Genomic DNA, 26,824 nt, shown 5'->3' on the forward strand with positions numbered 1-26,824 from the left:
GCACTTGGGACCTGATTGAAACAGGACAACCAGTAGGGTATCTCAGTCACTAATGAGATTTAAGAGATGGGAAATAAATATTGAGGGCAGAATAAAATTTGACGCTCCCCGAGGTAGGGGGGGGCGGGGGGGGTGTAAAATTGAATGGCTGGGTCTCTCCCTGGGAGCCCATCTGCCCAAACCCAATTTCACGATTGGGCGGGCAGGGCTTCAGGTAGGAAACCCGCTCTTTCACATATTAAGACCCGTAAGTGACCACTTAAGGGCCTTAACCCGCCAAGTCTCAATATTTAGGCTGGTGAAAACGAAATTGGGTGGGAAAGTGACAAAAAAAAACTTTTCCCATCTCAGGTGGGATGTTGGGTGGGGGAGGGGGGGGGAGGGGAATAGTATCTAACTCTGAAGACCCCCTCAGAATTGGAGTGCCCTCGTCACTAGGATGTTGCCGCTCCAGGATCCCTTTCCCCCCACCTTCCCCCGGTGTACCTTACATTACCACGATCGCCTCCCCAGTGCGTCCCCACCCTCCTAATATTAATCTTTATTGTCTCAAGCAGGCTTACATTAACACTGAAATAAAGTTACTATGAAAAGCCCCTAGTCGCCACATCCCAGCGCCTGTTCGGGTACACGGAGGGAGAATACAGAATGTCCAAATTGCCTAACAGCACGTCTTTCAGGACTTGTGGGAGGAAACCGGAGCACCCGGAGGAAACTCACGCAGACACGGGGAGAGCGTGCAGACTCCGCGCAGACAGTGACCCAAGCTGGGAATCGAACCTGGGACCCAGGCTCTGTGAAGCCATAGTAGCCACTATGCTACCCTACTGCCCCAGGACTTAACTTTCCAACAGTCCCGGGACTTGGTTCCAGGCAGAGCATTACAGTGCTGCTTCTGGCCATTGCATCGTTGTGCCTGGCCGTGTTGGAGAGCTGACGGCTAATTTGATTGGCTGACAGCTCTCACGGGCGGGACATTCTACCAAGAGCGGACGGAAGTCTCATCCACCCCCAATCAACGCGTAAGTAAACGTTAAATGGAAGTGGGAGTCTGAGAGGCAGCGGTTGCACATTACGCGCCCACTCTCAGGGTGGCGAACACCTATCACTCGCTATCTTTAAAATCCTATCTATAGGAAGGACGGCAGGTGAATTAAAACATGCAAATTTAATGTTAAATGTAGAGAGAGAAATATAATTGAATTTAAAATTTGGCTTTTCCAAAATCTCACTGAAAAGCCTATGGGATGTGGTGAAAGCAGAGACGATGAGTGATTTCAAAAGGAAATTAGATGGGAGGTTGGGGGATATAGGCTTAAAATGGTGACAGCGGGGGCAGCACGGTGGCACAGCGGTTAGCACTGCTGCCTCACGCCGCTGAAGTCCCAGGTTCGATCCCGGCTCTGGGTCAGTGTCCGTGTGGAGTTTGCACATTCTCCCCTTGTTTGCGTGGGTTTCACCCCCACAACCCAAAGATGTGCAGGGTAGGTGGATTGTCTATGCTAAATTGCCCCTTAATTGAAAAAAAAAATGAATTGGGTACTCTAAATTTTTTTTTTTTAAATGTTGAAAGCAATAAAGCCGGGAAACGGGACTGATTGGATTGCTTTACAGAGAGCCAGAGTGGACTTAACAGGCCGAATCTCTTCCTTCTGTGAATAGTGACTCAATGGCTTGAAGTAGTTAGTTTTCAGTGGCAGAGAGGTTGGTTAGCAATATAAAGTGTACTTTTGCATATAATGACCAGGCTCAACTTTCAGTGGTGTGATTGATTAATGATCTAAAACGTGCGTGCTGAAAGACAGATTGGGGGTCTCTTAAGGGTAAGATAGCGTTGCCATTAATTTAGTAGCTACTTGACTGGCAACTTTTGAATATTCACATTTAAGTGGCTCATAGTTCCTGTTCTATTTTCCCATTTTTAATGGCACGTGCCATTATCCCTGCCATTGTCTTGACAACAAATTACAATCTAAATCTTCAATTCTGGCCTCTTGCTCATCTCTGATTTACATCGTTCCACCATTGGCAACCATTCCTTCATCTGCCTACATATTTTTAAAAAATAAAAACATTTAGAGTACCCAATTCATTTTTTCCAATTAAGGGGCAATTTTGCATGGCCAATCCACCTGCCCTGCACATCTTTGGGTTGTGGGGGCGAGACCCACGCAAACACGGGCAGAATGTGCAAACTCCACACAAACAGTGACCCTGAGCCGGGATCGAACCTGGGACCTCGGCGCCGTGAGGCAGCAGGGCTAACCCACTGCGCCACCGTGCTGCCCTTCTGCCTACATATTAAGCTTTGGAATGCCCTCACTAAACCTCTGTTTCGTTATCTCTCTCTACTCCTATAAGATGCTCTTTAAAACCTACTTCTTCAACCAAACTTTTATGCAGCTGCTTCAATATAGATTTATCTGACCGGGTTTCAAAATCTGTTTGATAATTGCTCCCCTGAAGAGCCTTAGGATATTATTTATATTAAATGCAAGTTTTTGTGAACAAATGCACCGACATTTTAGAAGTTAACTATCCAAAATGGAACTTTGTCTGCCAAAAGTGCAGTTGGGAATGTTTTGCAAGTTTGTGTCTTGAACTGTGCTCTGGATCACAAAGCCGCAACCCTCCCTCTCCCCCCACCCTCCCATCACGGGGGTAGCACGGTAGCATAGTGGTTAGCACAGTTGCTTCAAAGCTCCAGGGTCCCAGGTTCGATTCCCGGCTTTGGTCACTGTCTGTGTGGAGTCTGCACGTTCTACCCGTGTGTGCGTGGGTTTCCTCCGGGTGCTCCGGTTTCCTCCCACAGACCAAAGATGTGCAGATTAGGTGGATTGGCCATTCTAAAATTGCCCTTAGTGTTAGGTTAGGTGGAGATAAAGGGGATAGGGTGGATATGTGGGGCTTAAGTGGGGTGCTCTTTCCAAGGGCCGGTGCAGACTCGATGGGCTGAATGGCCTCCTTCTGCACTGTAAATTCTATGATTCTATGATTCCCCTGCCCACACCTAGGAGAATAGATTTGTAAAATTACCCCATATGTACATGATCTAAGGCAAAATCCCCTCGAACATAACATGACGGCAGTATATGAGAGAGCCTATCGCTGTGTAGAATATGACTTGCAAGTTCCCCTCCAAGTCACACCCCTTCTTGACTTGGAACTACATTGTCCTTCCTACACTGGGGCAAAGGGGCTGGTTTAGCACAGTGGGCTAAACAGCTGGCTTGTAATGCAGAACCAGCAGCGCAGGTTCAATTCCCATGCCGGCCTCCCCGAACAGGCGCTGGAATGTGGCGACTCGGGGCTTTTCACAGTAACTTCATTGCAGTGTTAATGTAAAGCTACTCGGGACAATAGCAAAGATTATTATGAATATTATTATTATTCCCATCCGCTTTCCCATCCAAATATCCTTTACTCCTACCCCCACCCCCACCATATGCTTACCTAACTTCTGAATAAATGCTTCTATGTTATTTTCCTCAACTATCCCCCATTGTAGCGAGTTCCGCATTCTAACCACTCTCTCGATACAGAGTCTCTCCTGACTTTCCTAAATGGGTTTATTAGTCATTATCTTATATTTATGTCACCTGGTCGCCCCTGTTTATTGGAGACGTTTTCTCTACGCCTACCTGGTCAATCCCTTTCCCAATCCCAAAGACCTCTGCCAGGTCGCCCTGCTGTTCCCTCTTTTCCAGAGAAAAGAGACCCGACTCGTTCAATCATTCCTGACCTTTGTCAACTCTGAATTCTATATTGGAAGAATGGGAAACATTGCCCGAAATGCTAAATAACCCACCTGTTGACAGAAATTAAATAAGGATTAAGAGAGGTTCAAATATACAAAAGACTTGTCTGGTTCTTATTTTTTGTGGTTCCTTCATGTGGTGAAAATGTTTTGTGCCATATAATATATACACCAGTGTGTTCACTGTAGAGGCCGCGTTCTCAATGGACTGATTTGTGTGTAATAAGAGATATTTCTGTGAATTGACTGCCATCCAGTGGATGATGCTAGTTATAATGAACTGATTGAATGCTCCTGTGGCGTTTGCTGATGATTCATCCCAAATCAGAGTTCTCCTCTTGTGGATAGAATAAATAATGATTGTATTTATGTAGCACCTTTTGAAGTACAGTAACTGTTTGCAGCTATTCTGCACAAGTAGGGGCCGGTTTAGCACAGGGCTAAATCGCTGGCTTTTAAAGCAGACCGAGGCAGGCCAGCAGCACGGTTCATTTCCCGTACCAGCCTCCCTGAACAGGCGCTGGAATGTGGCGACTAGGTGCTTTTCACAGTAACTTCATTTGAAGCCTACTTGTGACAATAAGCGATTTTCATTTCATTTACAACACTGTGATGACTAACCAGTTCATTTACTTTTGGCGATAAGGCAGAGGACAGGCCACTGAGAGGGCTCTGTACTTGTAATTAAACATTGCAGTTTGATCTTTAACATTCACATGAACAGGTAGATAAAAATTTGGTTCAATGATATAATACAAAGGGGGGGGAATATCTTACTTCACGTTACACTGTCGTGGGTCTGCTCCGAGTGCTCCGGTTTCCTCCCACAGTCCAAAGGGTTAGGTGTGTAGTGATATGCATCACTGTATATACACAAGGGGTTAATGTAAATACACGACAACTAAGTAACCACTAGAGGGAGCACCAGAGATGTGTATATATACATAGACAAACAGGAAGTCAGGACATTTTTCACAGGAACGGCAGCTGGTGAGCAGGACACAGACAGGCAGCTCAGATGTAACATAGTATAAGTGCTGGAGAGAGAACAAACTCATACAAATAATTCAACTGTAAGACTATGAGTTTTATTCAGACACAAGGAATAATACATGGTACCAGTATACTTCAGAACTCTTACTAGAAGGTTACACAAGATGCAGACAAAGAAAGATCGAAAACAGAAGAAAACTCGTACTTGGGGGGGGGAGACTTCGCTGAGTCGATGAAACTCGTTGGAACTCCATCGCAGCTGAAAACAACCGGTAATTTAAGTCATAGATGGATAATTTTTAAACAAGCGATCAAACTATATATCGTAGCTAATGAGTTGAGCACGGCTTCAGAAGAAATTAAAATAGCAGTTCTACTAGCAGGACATGAAGCTCAAGAAATCTATAACTGCTTTAATTACTTGAAAGGTGAAGACAATACCAAATTAGAAGTAATACTTAAAAAATGTGAAGATCACTGTAACACCAGTAACAATGCTGCTTTAAGACATTCAATGTTTGGAGACCAAATTGCACAGGGGATGAGTGATGCGAAACTCAAACAATCATTATCAGAACAGAAAGGTTTAATGCTGGAAATTGTGATTGACAAGTGCAGATCGCAAGAAAATTTTTTAAAAAGTTTTTAACAAGAAAAAAACGGCGAAAAAGTTATTTTCCGCGGGTCTGTAGAAGTTAAAATGGCGTCTGAGCACATTTTAAACTGCCCGGGCAAACCGCAGCCGCGCATGTGCAATTGAAAAAAGAAGTTTTGGGTGCAGATCGTTCTGCGCATGCGCAAGTCGTGCATGCGCAGCCAAAAGAAGATCGAACACCGTTCGCCGATGGATCTGTGAATGCGCAAGCCGCGCATGAGCAGTTGAACGGAAAGAGCGCACAGTTTGCGCATACGCAGTTTACGAAAAAGCACACAGTAAAGAAAAATCTATTTGCGCATGCGCAATCAATTCCTACGCTTTACGTCACGAGTGTCATGACGTCAGATGACTCAGACCACGCCCACTTAAAGGGGAAATGCCCGAAAATCTCAAACAAGACTCTTAAAGGCCCAAAACCAAAAAAATTCAACCTCAAAAGGCACAACATTGCCTGAACTTCTACCAGCAGTTGAAAATAACTTTTGCAGCACCCTGGAACAAGCAGTTTGCACCAGCCAAAGTGAAGAGCACAATGACAAATCCAAAACCAAAGAAGGTGATTTGTTCATTGAACACGAAGAGAACGATAACAAATCCGAAACCAAAGAATATGATTTGTTTATCAAAAAATACTACTTAGACATGGCTGAGTTATTCGGATATGCTAATCATAGCATCAACGACATGGTTAAAAAGCGCAACACGACTCTACTCATGGTAGATGAATCCAATACCATGATGCAATGGCAGATCGTCGATACATTGGATGACAGCAACCTGTCACATACCCAAGAAGAAAACAACGCCATACAGCGAGTACTGAACGACTCCTTTGAGAGAGTACAGATCGACTCCACAGAGAGAGCACTGCACGACTTCACACAGAGAGCTATTAAAGACTCCAAACAGAGAGTGACGCAAGCCCCCACTGAGAGCTCGCTGATAGACTCCAAAATGGAAGCAACTAAAGACTCCAGAGCAAAATCCATGCATGAACAAGACCATGAAGGTCTATCAACCTTATCTGAGCTACCAGAAGCAGACTATGAAAGTCTACCAAGCTCACATAATCAACAAGAAGACAATGTAAGTCTACCCACTGTTTGTGAGACAAGTGACGAAGGAATCACAATTCCCATACAAGATGCACAAGATCACAGCGAGACTGACAGATCTCAGCTCGTCTGTACAAAAGAACTTGACAATCAAACCACAACCACTCATGAGTCTAGTGAGATCGCATCAATTGAAACCTCATCTACTCTAAACTACCCACAAGAAAATGAAATCTTGAAGATTTTGACTCCAGAAGAGGAGCATCAAGAAACCAAAGATGATTCAAATGAACCAGAAATGACTCCAGAAGTGGAGGACCAAGGAAGCAAAGAAGAGGAATCAAATCTACCACAAATGACTGATGTCAGCAAGATCAATGCAACATCAGATCATTCTCACAATCCTCAAGAAGAAACGCTCAATGAAACATCAGATACCACAAAGTAAACTGACACCAATAAATTTGAGAAAGACTCAAATTATCCACACGGAACAGTCATTGAGCGCAACAAGAACAACAAAAACCACAAGAAGCACAACAGAATCAAGAACAACAACAGCAACAACAAAAACAACAAGAAGCACAACAAGAACAACAACAAAAACTACAAGAACAACAACAAAAACACAACGAGAAGCATAACAAAAACAACAACAGCAACAACAAGCACGACAAAAACTACATGAACAACAACGAAAACAACAAAAACAGAAACAACAAGCACGACAACAAGTACGACAACAAAAACAGCAAAGACAGAAACGACAGAAACAACAACAACGAAACAACGACCTGTACAATTTGGTACAACTGTGCACATGAAGGACAATGCAACAGCGCACTCCAAAACAATGACAAGACTAAAAACACATCATGGCATGACAACGAATCTCACAAATTCGCATTTGCTCCGGAACAAACAAGCACACCAGCTTTCAAGGCAGATGACACACTAAAACGATACCACAAGCAAAGAAAAAAGTCCACATCAGTCAACATTAGTGGTTCGACCATTCAAACACCTTGTGATGATTTGCTGCTAACTTAAAAACAAGAACACTGACGCTATTCACAAAGAAATTACAATATCAATATCACCACATCAACAACAGACATAAAAACTCAACCGAACAAATTCATAAAGTTTGGACTCATAATTTTTTTAAATTAAGATTGGACTCATAAATATTAATTGGCTTTGTATAATCATCAATATCATCACAACTTGTACATATCATCATTTATCTACCTGTTTTTGTACAATTTTCTTTAACAAAGTGTAGAAAATATGTAAAACGAAAAAAGGGGGAATGTAGCGATATGCATCACTGTATATACACAAGGGGTTAGTCTAAATACACTACAACTAAGTAACCACTAGAGGGAGCATCAGAGATGTGTATATATATATAGAGAGACAAACAGGAAGTCAGGACGCTCTTCACAGGAACGGCAGCTGGTGAGCAGGACACAGACAGGCAGCTCAGATGTAACATAGTATAAGCGCTGGAGAGATCAAACTCACACAAATAAAGCATCTACTTCAACTGTAAGACTACGAGCTTTATTCAGACACAAGGAATAATACAAGGTGATCAATGCATGGGGGCTATGGGGATAAAGTGGGGAGTGGGCCTTGGTGGCGTGTTCTTTTGGAGGGTCGGTGCCGCCTCGATGGGCTGAATGGCTTCCTTCTGCACTGTAGGGATTCTGTGGGTCAGCCTAGAATGTATGCTCAAGGGTTGAGCTGAAACCTCTGGCCTACTCCACAGACCACAGGATTCCCAAAACACTATTCAACCAATGAAATACTTTTGAAGTGTAGTCGCCGTTGTATTGTCGGACAACGCGGCAGCTAATTTACGCACAGCAAGCTTGTACAGACTACAATGTGATAATACCAGACGTGCTGGTTTTAGGGATGGTGATTGAGGGACTAACACAGCAAGGACTGCCTCCTGCAGCCACAGGACTGTAGACTCCGCACAGAATGATCACAAGGAGCGAAGGGCAGGGTGCAGAAATGAAGGTTTATTATCACGTACATTAAACTACTCCATTCCCCAAATGGTCCCCCCTCAGCCAACCCCAGCCAGCTCGCAACAATGGCACCGAGGAGACCGGCCCCAGGATTCTGGGATGCAGATCTGCGGAGGGTCCTGGACGCAATGGAGGCCAGCAGGTTGGCCTGTTCCCCCAAGGGTCCCGGAGGGTGAGCCACAAGGCAGCCAGTGCTGCCTAGGATGAGATGGCGGCGGCTATGAGCGCCGGGAGTGTGACCAGGAGGATAAGCATCCAGTGCCGGAAAAGGGTCAACGACCTCGGCAGCAGGAGTGAGTAGACCCCAACCCCCTTTCCCCCCCCCCCCCCCCCCCCACAACCCCCGAGACCTTTCCACTCCCACACGAGCATCCACCTCCCAACTCTCAATGCGACCCCCATTCCTGCCTCCACACCCCTCTCTCCCTTCAACCCCCCAATCCTTCCTTCCCACTCCCTCCGGCGTGCCCCCCCCCCCCCACCCCACTACTGTGAACCACATGTGTGGCTAACGATGCCCTCTGTATCTCTTCAGGAAATGCTCTCCCACAATCGCCAGGAGAGGCCCCAGACTGGCGATGGTGTGCCGGACTAGAGAATCCTTACCTCCTTCGAGGAGGGGGCCTTGGAGGTGACTGGGGTGGCCAAGGACAGAGCGGTCACCAAAGCGGAGGCTGGCGGATGCCATAGAGGTGAGGAACCACTGGGCCCCACCCAGAGGATCTGTCAAATGTGAGTTGTTATTGCCTTACTGACTGACCAATCCCTCCCACTGACCACATGTCCATTCTCCTGCAGATCCTCCTGCCGTCGGCGCCGGCCCATCCCGCGTGGCCCCCTCTCCAGCTTCCCAGGAGAGCATCCTGGAGGAGAGTTTTGAGGATGTCACGATTGAGTCTTCACAGCTGTCACCCCCACCCTCCACCAGCGCAGATACACGCACCTTGGTGGCAAACATTAGTGGTCAGCCTTTTGGGGCACAATCCGGTAAGCACCACACTGTTGCTGATGTACATCAGGTCGAGGCAGGAACTCCCAGGTGAGACAGCAGTTGGAGGTCTTCTGATTCCCAGGACCCAGCTGAGTCCCAGCCTGATGCTGAGCCTGTGGAAGAGGTCTTCCCGGAGCTGCTGGAGACGTTAGGGAGCAGCCAGGACATTCAGAGGGAGATGTCAGCGACACTCCAGAAAGTCCATAGTCACTTGGAGGAGGTATAGAAGCTACGGGTGCAGCAGTTGTTGCCAGCAATGAGTGGCACTGAGACCAACACTGCTAGCGTGGCAATCACAGTGGAGAGCCTGGTGCACGATGTCGGCACTATGAGTGAAGATGTCCAAGGCGTCGCGCAGTCAGTGACGGCCATGGCCGAGGGTCTCGGCAGAATGTCCGACTTGCTGGGGGATGTCACCCAGTACCAGGCTGACCTTGATGAGGTTCTACAGGACTTGTCCCGCTCTCAGATCGGAATGGTCGAGGTGCTGCGGAGCTTGTCCCAGTCGCAGGTGGGCATTGCCGGGGCCCAATCATTAAAGAGAATCGCTGAGGGCGTTGACACAATGATGCAGACATCGGGGAACCCAGGTGATGCAGGGGCAGCCAGGGCTCGAACCATCTGCCACTCCATCCCAGGGTGAACCCCAGGACCCTATCAGCACCAACCGGGTGCTCACCTCCTCAGCTCCCCACAGAAGCCCTTCCGCCAGGTTCACACTTTTCAAAAGGAGTGCTATTCGGCACCAACGTGACCACTTGCTGGGCAGGCCGCGGAATGACGGGAGGCCGTTGGATATGGGGTGTCTCCCATTAATTGTATGGAAATAGGGCTTAAGTGATGATAATTGGTTTCTCACAACGGTACAGTGAGATCCCGATTTCACCCAGGGGAGTGGACCAGTTGCATCGCAAACTGTTTAGCGCCAGGCACGGATCTCGTTTTCGGCCTCCCCCGTTATTCATCGGCCCTGTCTCGCGAGAGAGTAATGAGGCCGAGAATCGCATCAATCCCCCCCCCAGACCACCATCACAGAACTCCCCTCACCTGTGACCTATAAATCAAGTTTAATATAGAAGCGTTTAGATGTCAACAATAACATCCGATCATTGAATATTCCAATCCAGAATTGTACAATTTCATTTTCTTGCCTTTGAATTTGCTCCGTACTGTGTTCACTGTGGAATTTGGTACTTTTTAACCACATGGTGTATTTGAAGGCGGCACAGTGGTTAGCACTGTTGCCGCCCAGCACCAGGGACCCGGGTTCAATTCCAGCCTCGGGTGACTGTTGGTGCGGAGTTTGCACGCTCTCCCCGTGTCTGCGCAGGTTTCCTCCGGGTGCTCCGGTTTCCTCCCGCAGTCTAAAGATGCAGTGCGTGACGGGGATAAGGCGGGCGAGTGGCCCTAGGTCGGGAGCGCTATCGGAGAGTCGGTGGAGACTCGATGGGCCGAGTGGCACTCTTGGGATTCTGTGGTCCAATAATATAGATGCTTTCAGGAGAAGCTCGATACGTGCAGGTGGAAGAAGGAAATAGAGGATTACACTGATGCAGTGTGATAAGTGTAGGGGGAGGAAGCTCGTGCAATGTATAAATATCAACAAAAACATGTTGGGCCCAATGGACTATTTCTGTGCAGTAAAATCTTATCAAATGTGTACTGACCCACAGGTTAATGCATCTGTTACGTAACAGTCACAGGAATGTTAGATGAGCATTGAAGATACATGTATGCACAATATAATTTCAAAAGGACTGTGACACTGCTTCGGAAATTCCTTCTGCTCATCTATTTATTATTATTATTTATTATTCTGCATTTTGTAGCTCGCCCAGAAGAATGGCTCAGATCTTAGAAAGTTTGTTTAATTCTTTCAACTTCTTTAACCTTCTCCAGGATATTAATACATCAAGGACATCGTTTGAGATGGCGTTACTAGATGCTGTAACTGAGTTTAACAAAGAAAGAGGCAAGGCTGTTTAATTTCTATACTCATTCAAAATAAGGAATGCAAAGAAGTAGTTTTTGACAAAGTCTCACATAGCAGATTACTATGCAAAGTTATAGCGCATGGGATTGCGGGTGGTGTCTTGAGATGGATAGAAATCTGGTTGGCAGACAGGAAGCAAAACCGTGGAATAAATTGGTCTTTTTCCGATTGGTGGGCTGTGACTAGTGGGGTTCTGAAGGGATCTGTGCTAGGACCCCAACTGTTCCCATTATATATTAATGATTTGGACGAGGGAACTAAATGTAGTATTTCCAAATGTGCAGATAATACAAAGTTGGGTGGGAGGGTGAGCTGAGAGGAGGATGCAGAGATGCTTCAGCGGGATTTGGGCAGGCTGAGTGAGTGGGCACAGGCATGGCGGATGCAGTTTAACATGGGTTAATGTGAGGTTATCCACTTTGGTTGTAAAAATTGGACGGCAGACTGTTATTTGAATGGGTATAAATTGAGAGAGGTGGATACACAGCAATAGCTTTGTGTCCTCATGCATCAGTCGCTGAAAGTAAGCGCGCAGGTGCAGCAGGCAGTAAAGAATGCAAATAAAAAGCGAGAGGATTGGAGGATAGGAATAGAGATGTTTTACTGCAATTGTATGGGGCATTGGTGAGGCCACACCTGGAGTAGTGTGTGCAGTATTGGTGTATTATGTGCAGTTTTGATGACCTTATCTGAGGAAGGATGTTTTTGTTAAGGAGGGAGTGCAGCGAAGGTTTACCAGTCATTATTCCTGGGATGGGGGGACTGTTATATGAGGAGACATTAAGTTGGATAGGATTATATTCATTGGAGTTCAGAAGAGTGAGAGGGGATCTGGATTTGGATTTTGTTTATTGTCACGTGTACCGAGGTACAGTGAAAAGTATTTTTCTGCGAGCAGCTCAACAGATCATTAAGTACATGAAAAGAAAAGGAAATAAAAGAAAATACGTAATAGGGCAACACAACATATACAATGTAACTAGATAAGCACCGGCATTGGGTGAAGCATTCAGGGGTGTAGTGTTAATGAGGTCAGTCCATAAGAGGGTCGTTTAGGAGTATGGTAACAGCGGGAAAGAGGCTGTTTTTGTGTCTGTTCATGCGTGTTCTCAGACTTTTGTATCTCCTGCCCGATCTCATAGAAACTTATAAAATTCTAACAGGGTTAGACTGGGTAGATTCAGAAAGAATGTTCCCCGATGGTGTGGGAGTCCAGAACCAGGGGTCATAGTTTGAGGATAAGGGGTAAACCTTTTAGGACTGAGGTGAGGAGAAATTTCTTTACCCAGAGAGTGGTGAATCTGTGGAATTCACTACCACAGAAAGTAGTTGAGGCGGAAACATTGTGTAATTTCAAGAAGGAATTAGATTTAGCTCTTGGGGCTAAAGTGATCAAGGGATATGGGGGGGGGAAGGCGGGATCAAGATATTGAACTTGATGGTCAGGCATGATCATAATGAATGGCGGAGCAAGCTCGAAGGGCCTAATAGCCTTCTCGTGCTTCTATTTTCCATGTTAAAAAGCACATTATCACCAGACCACTTAAATATTGAGTGTGACAGACCAATAGTTCACATTTCTGGAGGATTATCTAAATCCTGAAAATAAAGTCTGTCAGGCACTGGCCAAGTTGAGGGGAGGAATTGGTGAAGAATGGGGTAATTGTCTTTCAACTTTTCACGAGAGAGGAAAGTTGCATCCAATCAAAATGCATTGACAGCCTTCCCCCATTGGAAAGGGTTTATAATTTGGAAGCTGGGTTAGAGCAACACCCATTTCTCCATCACCCTGCTCACTCCCACACACCACCCTGATTTATATTCCAATCTCTCTCTCACACAGAGACAAGCAGGAGTCATGTTTGGCTGTCTATGTCCAGTGTTAACATGGTGATCCTGGGCTTGAACTCCTTCCCACTCCTTTAACATCAGCGATGTAGCCAGCCCCTTTTGAAAGGGGCTGGGTATCCAAAGCCCCCACCTGTTTCAGGTGAGGCAACCATTGTCCCTTGACTCACCATGAGGTCCACCACCCCAGGGCTATGCCGGTAGAGACCATCCGAAGGTCATTCCACCACCCCCCCCACTCCACAAACAATTCACTGCCTACCCACGCCTCCTCTGCCAACCCCGACCCCCCCACAGGAACTCCTGTAATGGGGGAACACACCCCTCAGGTACCCCCTGCATAAATGATCCTCCTCCATAGACCCCGCACAAAACACAGACCCCCTCCCCTGGCCCCTGCAGAAAAGGGACCCCTGTCTGGAAGATAGAGAGCAGTCCAGACTGGGGCAGTGGGAAGTTGTATATCTGTAATGTGTCCATTCTTCCAAACAGAGCAGTTGTGACCTGCATTTGGTTCCCACAGATCCATTAGCTGGAAGCCATTCATAGCTTTCATAGTGGTCTGTGTTTGGCAGCTTTTATAAGCCATATGCAGCATTGGTCCATTTACGTCCCTTCATTGTTCAGTGACAACATCAAAGAATGTTTAATGCATTGAAAAAGCTGGCTGGAGTGATTGGAATGCACTTAGTGCCTGGAATGCACTTACATCTCTATGGTGTGGTCAGTGTTTACAGACATTGGGGTTTCACCACTTAGGCCAGTGTTCTTCAAACTTTTTTTCTGGGGACCCATTTTTACCAACCGGCCAACCTTCGGACCCAACCCGGCAGACCTTTGCGACCCACGCCGGCCGACCTTCGCGACAAACGCTGGCCGACCTGCGCGACCCACCATTTCCTCTTGTTTGCTGCTGACAAAAATGGAGGAAATGGTTTTGGGTCCCTTTGGCCCTCGTACACACTCCTCCAATGGAACCTGTTGGATGAAGGTGAAGCCTTCTGGTGTCGGAAAGTATGGAGTATGGAGTCTGTCCAAAGTTCTGAATTTTTTTCCTGTAAAATTTTATCAAATAAACCCCCCCCTCCGAACTTGTAAAAAAAAAAATGATAAAAATGAATACAACCCCCCCGAACTTGTAAAAAAAAATAAAAATTAAATGTATAAAATAAATGAATAAAAACCACTAGAGAACTTGTAAAACAAAAAGCTGCAACCGTTTGAAAAAATAGTGGCCGCACTGCGCATGCGTGCCCGATCATCGTGCGCGCATGCCCAATGCGGGCAAATTTTTTTTTTTACATGTTCGGGGCCGCTTGCAGCCAGCGTTATGAAAAGCCGGCTGCTGCGGGGGGGATTTGCGTGATCGGGAGCGCCTGCGGACACCGGCTCCACGACCCTCCCGACAGCAGCCTGCGAGTCGCGCCCCCGACTTTGAAGAACACTGACTTAGGCCACTGAACCGTGAAGGGATGTGAATGGACCAAAGCTGCAGATGGTTTGTAAAAGCTGCTAATTGTACACGACATGACTATTTGAAAGATGGATCTGTGGGAACCAATCATAGGTTACAACTGCTGTCCTTGAGGAATGGACATGTGGAGCAGCAAGGTAAGTATTACAGCTATCATGCTTCCCACTGCCCCTATCTGGACTGCTCTATAGCTTCCAGGCAGAGGTCCCTTTTGTGGGGGAGGTCTGTGTGAGGTGGGGGTCTATGGATGTGTTCATTTAGGCAGCGGGTCCCTATGAAGGGCTCCCATATTACAAGAGTCCGGACGGTCCCCTATTACAGTATTCCCTGGGGGATCCCCCCTATTACAGGGGTCCCTGTGGGGGTTCGTCCTATTACTGGAGCCCCTGTGGGGGGCTATTACTGAGGTCCATTTGGGGGGTCCCTCTATTACGGGGGACCTGGGGGTGAAATCTTATTATATGAGTCTTGGGGGGGGATCTCCCTATTACAGGGGTCCCTGGGGTTGGACTCCCTATTACAGAGCTCCCTGAGGGCGCGGCTCGGGTCACCCTGTACTCGAGGGTGGGGCTGCTGTGCGGTGAGGGGGTGGGGACGGATCTGTGGTGCGGGGTAGGGCGTGGCTGGCCGGGGAACCTCATTATCAGGCTGTCTGCTCATGTTGGCGACTGGATAGCGAGATTTCCTGGCAGTCCCTCGTATTCCACGCCATGGAACACAAAATTGCAAGCTGATTTACAACTGCAAGGGGATCGTAAAACTGATGCAAATCAGCTCCGGTGGGAGAACTTAGTCTCCCAAAAGTAGAATCCAGCCCATTGTCTTTGGTTGTGACCAAGAGCTGCATTTCTTGGCCACTGACTCCATTCCCCTTCTGGTCACTCTGTAGGAGTCCTTCCTGTTCATTTCCTTTGTTCCGCTTTATTATTTTAAAAATTCTTTTGGTCCATGGATCCATAATTGGGATGCACCTTTCAGCATTAGTCTCAAATTTGAAACAACCGGGCTTTGTATTTTGGAAGGGAGAAGCCAGACTCTTGGCCACTGAGTGGATCTTAAGAACCAGGTGATGCGACCATCAATTCACTCGAGACACGTGGAGAAGTAAACCGTGGTGTTAATCAGCTTAGAACTGTGCCTGCCTGCGACCGGTACAATACTGAAAGTGGTCCCGCAGGTCAGCTGCTCTTATGCTTCCTCTAAAGGGGAGGAGCCATGGGAGCCTGTACATGCCCCAACATATCCCCCTGAGGATGCAAATACACAGTGGCCCATAGGTGGAGCCCACAGGGTTAATAACATAACATAACATAGTACAGTGCACTGGTGAATTATCAGTAATTATACATTCACCACATTCACCCCGTGTTTAAAAAAATAAAGTCCGGCAGGGGTGACGGGCTCATAGATTCAGTCGGTCCGGTGCCCGGATCGTACGTTGCGACCGCCGAAGCACTGGTGTTGCAGCCACTTCGGGTGGCTGTGGAAGTGGGTCCGGAGCAGGCACAGACGTGGACTCCGGGAGCGGCTTTTCCAGAGCTTCATTCCTGTGGACCGGTGTGGCGAGTGGGAGGGAGCGCGGGAACCATATAATGGTGGGCCGCTGAACATGGGAGGTTGGACGGGACATAGTGTGGGGGATGCAGTCGTGGTAGTGGTGGTGGAGCCTGCGGGCGCCAGGTCCCGGAGGGAGACGGTATCTTGCCGGCCATCGGGGTGTTCGGCATATGCACAGTGTGGGTTGGAGTGCAGGAGCTGGACCCTCTCTACCAGGGGGTTGGTCTTATGGCTCCGAACGTGTTTTCGGAGGAAGACTGGACCCGGTGTCATCAGCCAGGACGGCAGCGAGGCCCCTGAGGTAGCTCCCCTAGGGAAAACAAACAAGCGGTCATGAGGAGTCTGGTTTGTGGCCGTGCAAAGGAGGGACCTAATAGAGTGGAGCGCATCGGGGAGGACCTCCTGCCAGTGAGAAACCGGGAGATTCCTGGACTGTAGGGTCAGTAGGACGGTCTTCCAGACCGTCGCGTTCTCCCTCTCCACCTGCCCGTTTCCCCTGGGGTTATAACTGGTAGTTCCGCTCGAGGCGATGCCCTTACTGAACAGGTACTGACGCAGTTCGTTGCTCATGAACGACGAGTCCCTGTCGCTGTGGACATAACTGGGGAAACCAAACAGGGTGAAGACACTATGCAGGGCTTTAATGACAGTGGGGGTGGTCATATCGGGGCAGGGGATGGCAAACGGGAAGCGGGAGAACTCATCTATGATGTTAAGGAAGTACGTGTTGCGGTTATTGTAGGGGAGGGGCCTTTTGAAATTGATACTGAGGCGTTCAAAGAGCCGGGACGCCTTTACCAGGTGGGCCTTATCTGGTCGATAGAAGTGCGGTTTACACTCCGCACAGATTTAGCAGTCTCTGGTTATAGCTCTGACCTCCTCGGTGGAGTAGGGCAGGTTGCGGGCCTTGATATAATGGGCGAGCCGGGTGACCCCCGGGTGGCAGAGGTCATCATGGATAGCCCGTAGTCGGTCATCTTTGAGCTTCCCAGGACGATATACTATATCGTAGATATTGGTGGAGAGTTCGATCCTCCACCTCAAGATCTTATCATTCTTGATCTTGCCCCGCTGCATATTGTCAAACATGAAGGCAACCAATCGTTGGTCGGTGACGAAGGTAAACCTCCTACCAGCGAGGTAGTGCCTCCAGTGCCACACAGCTTCCATGATGGCTTGGGCTTCTTTTTCGACCTAGGAGTGTCGAATTTCAGAGGTGGTGAGGGTGCGGGGAAAAAACGCTACCGGTCTGCCTGCTTGGTTGAGGGTGGCGGCGAGAGCGACCTCTGAGGCATCGCTCTCCACCTGGAAGGGGACGGACTCGGCCACCGCGCGCATCGCGGCTTTGGCGATGTCCGCCTTGATGCAGTTGAAGGCCTGGCGGGCCTCGGCTGCCAGTGGAAAGAGGGTGGCCTTAAATAGTGGGCGGGCTTTGTCCGCATACTGGGGGACCCACTGGGCGTAATAGGAGAAAAATCCAAGGCACCTCTTCAGGGCCTTGGGACAGTGAGGGAGAGGGAATTGCTTACGGTCAGGGTCGGGCCCTACGACCCTGTTTTCCACGACGTAGCCGAGGATGGCTAGCCTGGTTGTGCGGAAAACGCATTTCTCCTTGTTGTAGGTGAGGTTGAGTTTTGGGGCGGTTTGGAGAAATCGGTGGAGGTTGGCGTTGTGGTCCTGCTGATCATGGCCGCAGATGGTGACATTGTCCAAGTACGGAAATGTGGCCCGCTGCCCGTACTGGTCCACCATTCGGTCCATCGCTCGTTGGAACACCGAAACCCCGTTCGTGCCGCCAAAGGGGACCCGGAGGAAATGGAAAAGGCGGCCGTCTGCCTCAAACTTCGTGTAGTGGCGGTCCTCCAGGCGGATTGGGAGCTGGTGGTATGCAGACTTCAGATCCACCGTGGAGAACACGCGGTAGTGCGCGATCTGATTTACCATGTCTGCAATCCGGGGAAGGGGGTACGCATCGAGTTGCGTAAACCGGTTAATGGTCTCGCTGTAATCAACCACCATCCAAAACTTTTCCCCGGTCTTGACGACCACCACCTGAGCTCTCCAGGGGCTATTGCTGGCCTCTGTGACTCCCTCCCGCAAGCGACGCTGGACCTCGGACCTAATGAATGTCCTGTCCTGCATGCTATATCGCCTGCTTCTGGTGGCTACTGACTTGCAATCGGCGGTGAGATTTGCGAAGGGGGGGGGGGGTCGATTTTCAGGGTCACGAGGCTGCATATGGTGAGCAGGGACAGGGGTCCCCCGAACCTAAGAGTTAGGCTCCTGAGGTTGCACTGGAAGTTGAGTCCCAAAAGGAGAGGGGTGCAGAGGTCTGGGAGCACATATAGTTGCAAATTCGTACACTCAGCGCCCTGTATCGCTAAGGTTGCAGTAGTGCACCCTTGGATTTGTACTGAGTGCAACCCAGAGGTGAGGGAGATAATTTGTTGTGTCAGGAACATTGGGAGCGAGCAGCGTCTTACCAGATCCGGGTGAATAAAGCTCTTTGTGCTCCCGGAGTGGATAAGGCAAGGTGTCTCATACCCGTTAACCCGGACGGCCATCATGGAGCTCCGGAAGTGCTTGGGTTGTGAGTGGTCCAAGGTGACTGCGCTGAGTTGGGGGTAGTCGGCGGCGTGATCGGAGGTGCTGGGGCGGCACCTCGATGGCTGTCCGTGCAGGTCATACATGTCGAGCGGCGTAGCAGATGGTGGCCAAGATGGCGGCCCCCGTTGATCGCACGTGGCTAGCCACGTGGGGGAAGATGACCAAGATGGCGGCCCCCGTGAGTCGCACGTGTTGTGCGGAGGTGGAGTCGGCAGACACGCTGCCACATTGCGGGGCCTGTGGGCCTGTGAGTCTGTGGATCGGATCTGTGGGTTCGAGTTTTTAGACCTGGCCAGGCAGACCTTGGTGAAGTGTCCTTTTCGCCCGCAGCTGCTGCAGTTCGCGTTGCGGGCCGGGCAGTGCTGTCGGGGGTGTTGAGACTGGCCACAAAAATAGCAGGGTAGCCCCCCATGATGGGCAGGCGCCTGCGCGGCACAGGCCTGGGGTAGTCTCTGGTCGGGGGCCCACGAGGGGGTCGCATGGTCGGCCGGGAACACAGTAAGGCTCTGAAAAGCGACCTCCAGAGAGGTAGCCAGTTTTACCATGTTGTCCAGGTCCTGGGCCCCTTTTTCGAGCAGGCGCTGTCTCACACAGTTCGATCAGACCCCCGCCACATAAACGTCTCGGACGGCGAGCTCCATGTGCTGAGTGGCCGTAACGGCCTGGTAGTTACAGTTGCGCGCGAGGGCTTTTAGGTCGCGTAGGTAGTCATCTAGCGACTCCCCGGGGTGCTGGCGGCGAGTGGTGAAGACGTGTCGCGCGTAGACCTCGTTCACAGGCCGGACATAGAGGCGTTCGAGTAGTGCGAGGGCCTCTGTATAGGAAGCGGTTTCGTCGAGCTGGACAGAAATGCGATGGCTCATCCGTGCGTGGAGGAGACTCAGCTTCTGTTCATCAGTGACGGATGGCGTAGACGACGCAGCGAGGTCGGCCTTGAAGCATCAAAGCCAATGTAAAACAAATTTATTTCGCCTCTGCGGCCTGTGCATCGAGTTCCAGTCTGTCAGGTTTGAGGGCTGATTCCATAGTAGTATTTTAAGCTGATTGAATTGATGCGACCATCAATTCATTCGAAGACACGTGGATTGGATTGGATTGGATTAGATTTGGTTATTGTCACGTGTACCGAGGTACAGTGAAAAGTATTTTTCTGCGAGCAGCTCAACAGATCGTTAAGTACATGAGAAGAAAAGGGAATAAAAGAAAATACATAATAGGGCAACACAACATATACAATGTAACTACATAAGCACTGGCATTGGATGAAGCATACAGGGTGTAGTGTTAATGAAATCAGTCCATAAGAGGGTTGTTTAGGAGTCTGGTAACAGTGGGGAAGAAGCTGTTTTTGAGTCTGTTCGTGCGTGTTTTCAGACTTCTGTATCTCCTGCCCGATGGAAGAAGTTGGAAGAGTGAGTAAGCCGGGTGGGAGGGATCTTTGATTATACTGCCCGCTTTCCCCAGGCAGCGGGAAGTGTAGATGGAGTCAATAGATGGGAGGCAGGTTCGTGTGATGGACTGGGCGGTGTTCACGACTCTCTCAAGTTTCTTGCAGTCCTGGGCCAAGCAGTTGCCATACCAGGCTGTGATGCTGCCTGATAGGATGCTTTCTATGGTGCATCTGTAAAAGTTGGTAAGAGTCAATGTGGACATGCCGAATTTCCTTAGTTTCCTGAGGAAGTATAGGCGCTGTTGTGCTTTCTTGGTGGTAGCGTCGACGTGGGTGGACCAGGACAGATTTTTGGAGATGTGCACCCCTAGGAATTTGAAACTGCTAACCATCTCCACCTCGGCCCCGTTGATGCTGACAGGGGTGTGTACAGTACTTTGCTTCCTGAAGTCAATTACCAGCTCTTTAGTTTTGCTGGCATTGAGGGAGAGATTGTTGTCGCTACACCACTCCACTAGGTTCTCTATCTCCCTCCTGTATTCGGACTCATCATTGTTCGAGGTCCGGCCCACTATGGTCGTATCATCAGCAAACTTGTGGATGGAGTTGGAACCAAGTTTTGCCACGCAGTCGTGTGTGTACAGGGAGTAGAGTAGGGGGATAAGTGCGCAGCCTTGCGGGGCGCCGGTGTTGAGGACTATTGTGGAGGAGGTGTTGTTGTTCATTCTTACTGATTGTGGTCTGTTGGTCAGAAAATCGAGGATCCAGTTGCAGAGTGGGGAGCCAAGTCCTAGGTTTTGGAGCTTTGATATGAGCTTGGCTGGGTGTATGGTGTTGAAGGCGGAGCTGTAGTCAATAAATAGGAGTCTAGGGATGAGTGTAGGGCCAGGGAAATGGTGTCTGATGTGGACCGGTTGCAGCGGTATGCGAATTGCAGTGGATCAAGGCGTACTGGGAGGATGGGGGTGATGCGCTTCATTATCAACCTCTCGAAGCACTTCATTATGACTGAAGTCAGGGCCACTGGTCAGTAGTCATTGAGGCACGTTGCCTGGTTCTTCTTTGGTAACCGGTATGATGGTGGTCTTCTTGAAGCAGGTGGGGACCTCGGAGTGGAATAGGGACAGGTTAAAGATGTCCGTGAATACCTCTGCCAGCTGGTCCGCGCAGGCTCTGAGTGCACGACCAGGGATCCCGTCTGGGCCCGTCGCATTCCGAGGGTTCACTTTCAGGAAGGCCAATCTGACTTCGGAAGCTGTGATGGTGGGTATGGGTGAATTATGGGCTGCTGGGGCACTCAACAGCGGATTGTTGGTTACCTGCTCGAACCGGGCATAGAATGCATTGAGTTCATCGGGGAGGGGTACGCTGCTGCCAGAGATACTGTTCGGCTTCGCTTTGTAGCCCGTTATGTTGTTTAGTCCTTGCCACAACCGCTGAGAGTCTGTCTGTGACTCTAGCTTGGTTTGATATTCTCTCTTGGCATTCCGGATGGCTTTGCGGAGGTCGTACCTGGATTTTTTGTATAGGTCAGGGTCGTCTGCCTTGAACGCCTCAGATCTGTCGTTCAGTATGGAGTCAATCTCGCGATTGAGCCATGGTTTCCGGTTGGGGAACGCACGTACTGCTTTCTTTGGCACGCAGTCATCCACACATTTGCTGATGAAGTCTGTGACGGTGGTGGCATACTCATTTAAGTTGGTCACTGAGTTCTTAAATATGGACCAGTCCACTGTCCTTGAAGTAAACCGTGGTTTACTGCCCTGGAGAAGTAAACCGTGCTTTTAATCAGCTTGGAACTGTGCCTGCCTGCGACCGGTACAATACTGAAGACGGCCCCGCAGGTCAGCTGCTCTTATACTTCCTCTAAAGGGGAGGAGCCATGGGCGGAGCCCGTACATGCCCCAACCTATATCCCTGTGGGTGAAGCCACACAATGGCCCATAGGTGGAGCCCACAGGGTTAATAACATAACATAACATAATACAGTGCACTGGTGAATTTCAGTAATTTTACATTCACCACACCAGGTATGCAGGGTGTGGGTTTTATTGGCTGACTGGGAACCGGTGGGTTGCCCAGGGACAGTGTTCTGCCTGACAATGGTCACTGATTGGGTCCTGCGCAATGCTTTGAGAGAACTGGTCAGAGGTGTTTGAAGTGAAAGGCACATCCTCTCTCCCCTGCTCGCTGAAGTGAAAGAACTGCTCAGTTGTTCTGAAAGCAGTGAGTGCCTGGCTCATCCTTTGCTGTGAACCTGAAATAATGCTGAGTCGGCAGAGAAAGCAGACGACCTTGCCAGAGTAAACCATCTCAAGCCTAGAAGGAAGAAGTACCAAATCGAAAGCCTAAATTTCAGAAAGACATTGACTGGAAGTCATCCCAGTGCATTAAACATCTGTAACCTTTAATTTCTATTTATATTCTCTTTCTCTTTACACCACCCTTTCCCCTCTGTGTTGTCTGCCTGTGTGCGTATTTAGCGGGTGGGCTGAGTTTGGAAAAGGGGGGGGGGGGGTTGGGAAACGGGTAGTAGATAGTTAATTACATGTTCTGTCCCTTTAATCATATTACTGTACATAATAGAGTACCCAATTCATTTTTTCCAATTGAGGGGCAATTTAGCGTGGCCAATCCACCTACCATGCACATTCTTTTGGGTTGTGGGGGCGAAACCCACACAAACAGGGGGAGAATGTGCAAACTCCACACGGACAGTGACCCAGAGCCGGGATCGAACCTGGGACTTCGGCGCCGTGAGGCAGCGGCGCTATCCACAGCGCCACCGTGCTGCCCTGACTACATAATAAAAAGGTTACCTGTGTTTTAAAGTTACAAATCTGTGACTGTAGCTTATTGGGCTCAACCAAGGACATCGGGCATTTTAAATAAAATCTAATTTCACCGGGTCAAGTCTGGCTGGAATGGACAGCACACTGAACCAGGACTGTTGGTCACACAGGCGTCATAATCAACCCTGAGCTGGGTTTCTCCAGCCCCTGTCCTCATTATCGCCACGATATTGCCCTGTCTCCACTTCTGCATCAGACCATCCGCTGACATGCTTAACCATGCCTGTTCTACCTCCAGACATGGGTAATGCAAGGTCCTCCTTGAAAACCTCGCTCTTTTCATGGCCCATAAACTTGACCTCATCCGAAACGCTGCTGCCTTAATTCCGACTCACGCCGAACCCGATTCATCCATCACCCCTGTGCTTGGCGACCAACCTTGGTTTTCAGTCCAACAACACCTGGAATTTATCATTTTCATCCCCCAGCTGCCTATCTCCACAGCCTACCTCAGCTCTGTAACCCTCCAGGAACTCTGCATTCCTCCCATTTTGGCCTTTTAGGCAGTTTCGGTTTCCTCCAATTCACCCTGGCGGGTGCCGGGCCCTCAGCTCGGAATTCCCTCTCCCAGCTTTTCCACCTCTCTCCCTCCGCCTTGACAAAGCTCCTTTGAAACTGCCTCTTTAACCAAGCTTGTAAATACAAGTTCAAGGTGAGGGATCTGTATTTGGAGGAAGGATTCGCCAGTCTGGAGGAGCTAACGGAGAGGGTAGAGCTGCCGAGGGGGAGTGTGTTCAGTATCTGCAAGTTAGGGCCTTTGTGCGAAAGGTCTGGAGGGGGTTCCCTAGGTTGCTGGGTTACACCCTGCTGGAACGACTGCTGCTCCCGGATGTGGAAGGTGGGGAGGAAGAATTGGGGAAAAATACAAGTGGCTGGTGGAGCAGGGAGGCGAGCGGGTGGTGATGATCAAAGAGAAATGGGAAATTGGAAGCGGAGTTGGGAGGGGAGATCAATTGGGGAGCATGGAGTGAGGCACTGCGTACGGTAAACGGGACCTCCTCATGTGATAGGATGATACAGTTTAAGGTGGTGCATAGGGCGCATGTGACTTGGCTGAGAATGAGTGGGTTCTTTCAGGGGGTAGCAGATGAGTGTGAGAGGTGTGGGCGGGGGCCAGCGAATCTCGTAAAAATGGGAAGATTCTGGGCGGGAGTGTTTGCAGTCTTAGCCAGGATAGTGGGGGAGGAAGTGGACCCGGACCCTTTGGTGGCGATATTCGGGGTCCCAGAGAAGCTGAGGCTCATGGAGAGGAGGAAGGCCGATGCCTTGGCCTTCGCCTCTCTGACTGCACGGCGGCGAATTTTGCTGGAGTGGCGGTCGGCATCGCCACCGGGGGTAGCGGCTTGGTTGGGAGACCTGTATGACTTCCTGCGGTTAGAGAAGATAAAGTATGAGTTAAGGGACTCTTCAGGGGGGGTTTGAGGAATTATGGGGGATGTTTGCAACCCTCTTTGAGGGGCTGTTCATCACGGGGGAGGGGGGGTGAAAAAGAGGAAAAATCTGTACAGACTGTACAGTTGATTGTTGGGAAGCATGTTTCCCGGGGCGTTTGTTCACTGTAACCTGTTTTGATACATGTTTGTAATAAAATATATATTTTAAAAAAGTAAATACAAGTTATTGGTGCTCGGGCATGTTTTCAACCTGGACAGAGTCAGCAATATACTTGAGTACAGAACTTTAGTTAGGCCACACTTGGAATATAGGGCGGGATTCTCTGATTCCCCCACCGGGTCGGAGAATCCCTGGGGTGCGGCGTGAATCCTGCCTAACATAGTCATGGTGAGGAGGTGGCTGGTGGCGGGGGGGGGGGGGGGGGGGGTGGCGTGGGTGTGCATGGAGGCGGCTTTGTGTAAGGGCCCAAGTTTAGGGGCACTGGTGACAGCGCCCCTGCCATTCCCACCGGCGCGGTACTCCACCAGTCCGGTGGTGGTAGCGACCCTGAGAGTCTGGGGGCAGTGGAGGAGGCATGTGGGTGCAGAGGGGGCATCGGTGTGGTCTCCCCAATCTGCGACAATCATAGGTTTCCCCTGGGGAGGATGGACGGGGGGTTCCGTATTTGGCGGAGAGCGGGGATAGAGAGGATGGGGACTTGTTCTTGGAAGGTAGCTTCCCGAGTATGAGGGAGGAGAAGTTTGCACTGGCTGGAGGGAATGATCTCCGATATTTACAGGTACGGGACGTTTTGCTGAGGCAGATACCAACGTTCCAACTCCTGCCGTTAAGGGGGATTCAGGAAAGGGTGGTCTCTAGAGGATGGATAGGAGGGGGGAGCATAAATAAAGAGCTTATGGGTTCGGAGGAGACCCAGACCAAGGAGCTGAAGCATAAGTGGGAGGAGGAGCTGGGGAGAGAGATGGAGGAGGGCCTTTGGGCGAACGTGTTAGGAAGGGTCAATGCGACTGCAACATGTGCCAGGCTCAGCCTGATCCAAATTAAGGTTGTTCACCGGACTCACATGACAGTGGCCGGATGAGCAGATTCTTTGGGGTGGAGGACAGGTGTGCGTAGTGTACGGGGTGGAGGGGGGGGCAGCGAACCACGTCCGCATGTTCTGGGCATGTCCAAAACTGAGGGGATTTTGGCAGGGGTTTGCCGACACCATGTCCACGGTATTAAATACGAGGGTGGCAATGAGGCCGGAGGTGGCGACTTTTGGGGTATTGCAGGACCCGGGAATCCAGGAGGAGAAAGAGGCAGATGTTCTGGCCTTTGCTTCCCTGGTAGCCCGGAGGCATATATTGCTGGAGTGGAGGGACTCAAAGCCCCCGAAATCGGAGACCTAGCTTTCAGACATGGCTGGCTTCCTCTGCCTGGAGAAAATTAAGTTCGCCATGAGAGGGTCTCAGCTGGGATTCACCCGGAGGTGGCAACCATTCGTCGACTTCCTCGCAGAGAACTAATCGGCAGCAGAAAAAGGGGGGGGGGGGGTTAGGTTAGCGTAGGTTAGGTGGGTAAGTAATGGCAAGATCTGCGGGAGAGGGTGGCGGAATTTGCACTATGTATATATTCAACTTGTTATTTATATTGTTGATTTTGTTGCTGTTAAAATGCCGGAGTGGTTTGCGCCGGTTTTTATGCTAACGGGCGTATTCGGGAGAATCCCGCCTATAGTGTTCAATCCTGGTCACCACACTACCAGAAAGATGTGGAGGCTTTGGAGAGGGTACAGAAGAGGTTTACCAGGATGTTGCCTGATATGGAGGGCATTAGCAATGAGGAGAGGTTGGATAAACGCGGTTTGTTCTCCCTGGAACGATGGAGTTTGGAGGGATGACAATAGAAGTTTACAAGATTATGAGAGGCATGGACAGAGTGAATAGTCAGAAGCTTTTTCCCAGGGCAGAAGAGTCAATTACTAGGAGCATAAGGTGCGAGGGGCAAAGTTTAGAGGAGATGTGCGAGGGATTTTTTTTTTTACACAGAGGGTAGTGGGTGCCTGGAACTCGCTGCAGGAGGTGGTGGAAACAGATACGAAAGTGACATTTAAGGGGCGTCTTGACAAATACATAAATAGGGTGGGAATAGAGGGATATGGACCCCGGAAGTGTCGAAGGCTTTAGGTTAGACGGGCAGCATGTTTGGTGCAGTCTTGGAGGGCCGAAGG

The 26,824-nt window shown here is 49.5% G+C and overlaps 1 protein-coding gene across 1 annotated transcript in view; it reads left to right on the plus strand.

Moving 5' to 3' along the window:
- LOC140387148 (uncharacterized) overlaps positions 1–26,824 on the plus strand; it is an 82,779-nt gene that overhangs the window by 54,515 nt on the left and 1,440 nt on the right. Inside the window, exon 4 of the mRNA XM_072470155.1 lies at positions 11,396–11,468. Coding sequence (XP_072326256.1) covers positions 11,426–11,468 — 43 coding nt within the window. The 5' untranslated portion in view covers positions 11,396–11,425. The remainder of the gene's footprint in view (positions 1–11,395; positions 11,469–26,824) is intronic.

Source organism: Scyliorhinus torazame, chromosome 12 (assembly GCF_047496885.1).
Source record: "Scyliorhinus torazame isolate Kashiwa2021f chromosome 12, sScyTor2.1, whole genome shotgun sequence".
Classification (NCBI taxonomy): Eukaryota; Metazoa; Chordata; class Chondrichthyes; order Carcharhiniformes; family Scyliorhinidae; genus Scyliorhinus; species Scyliorhinus torazame.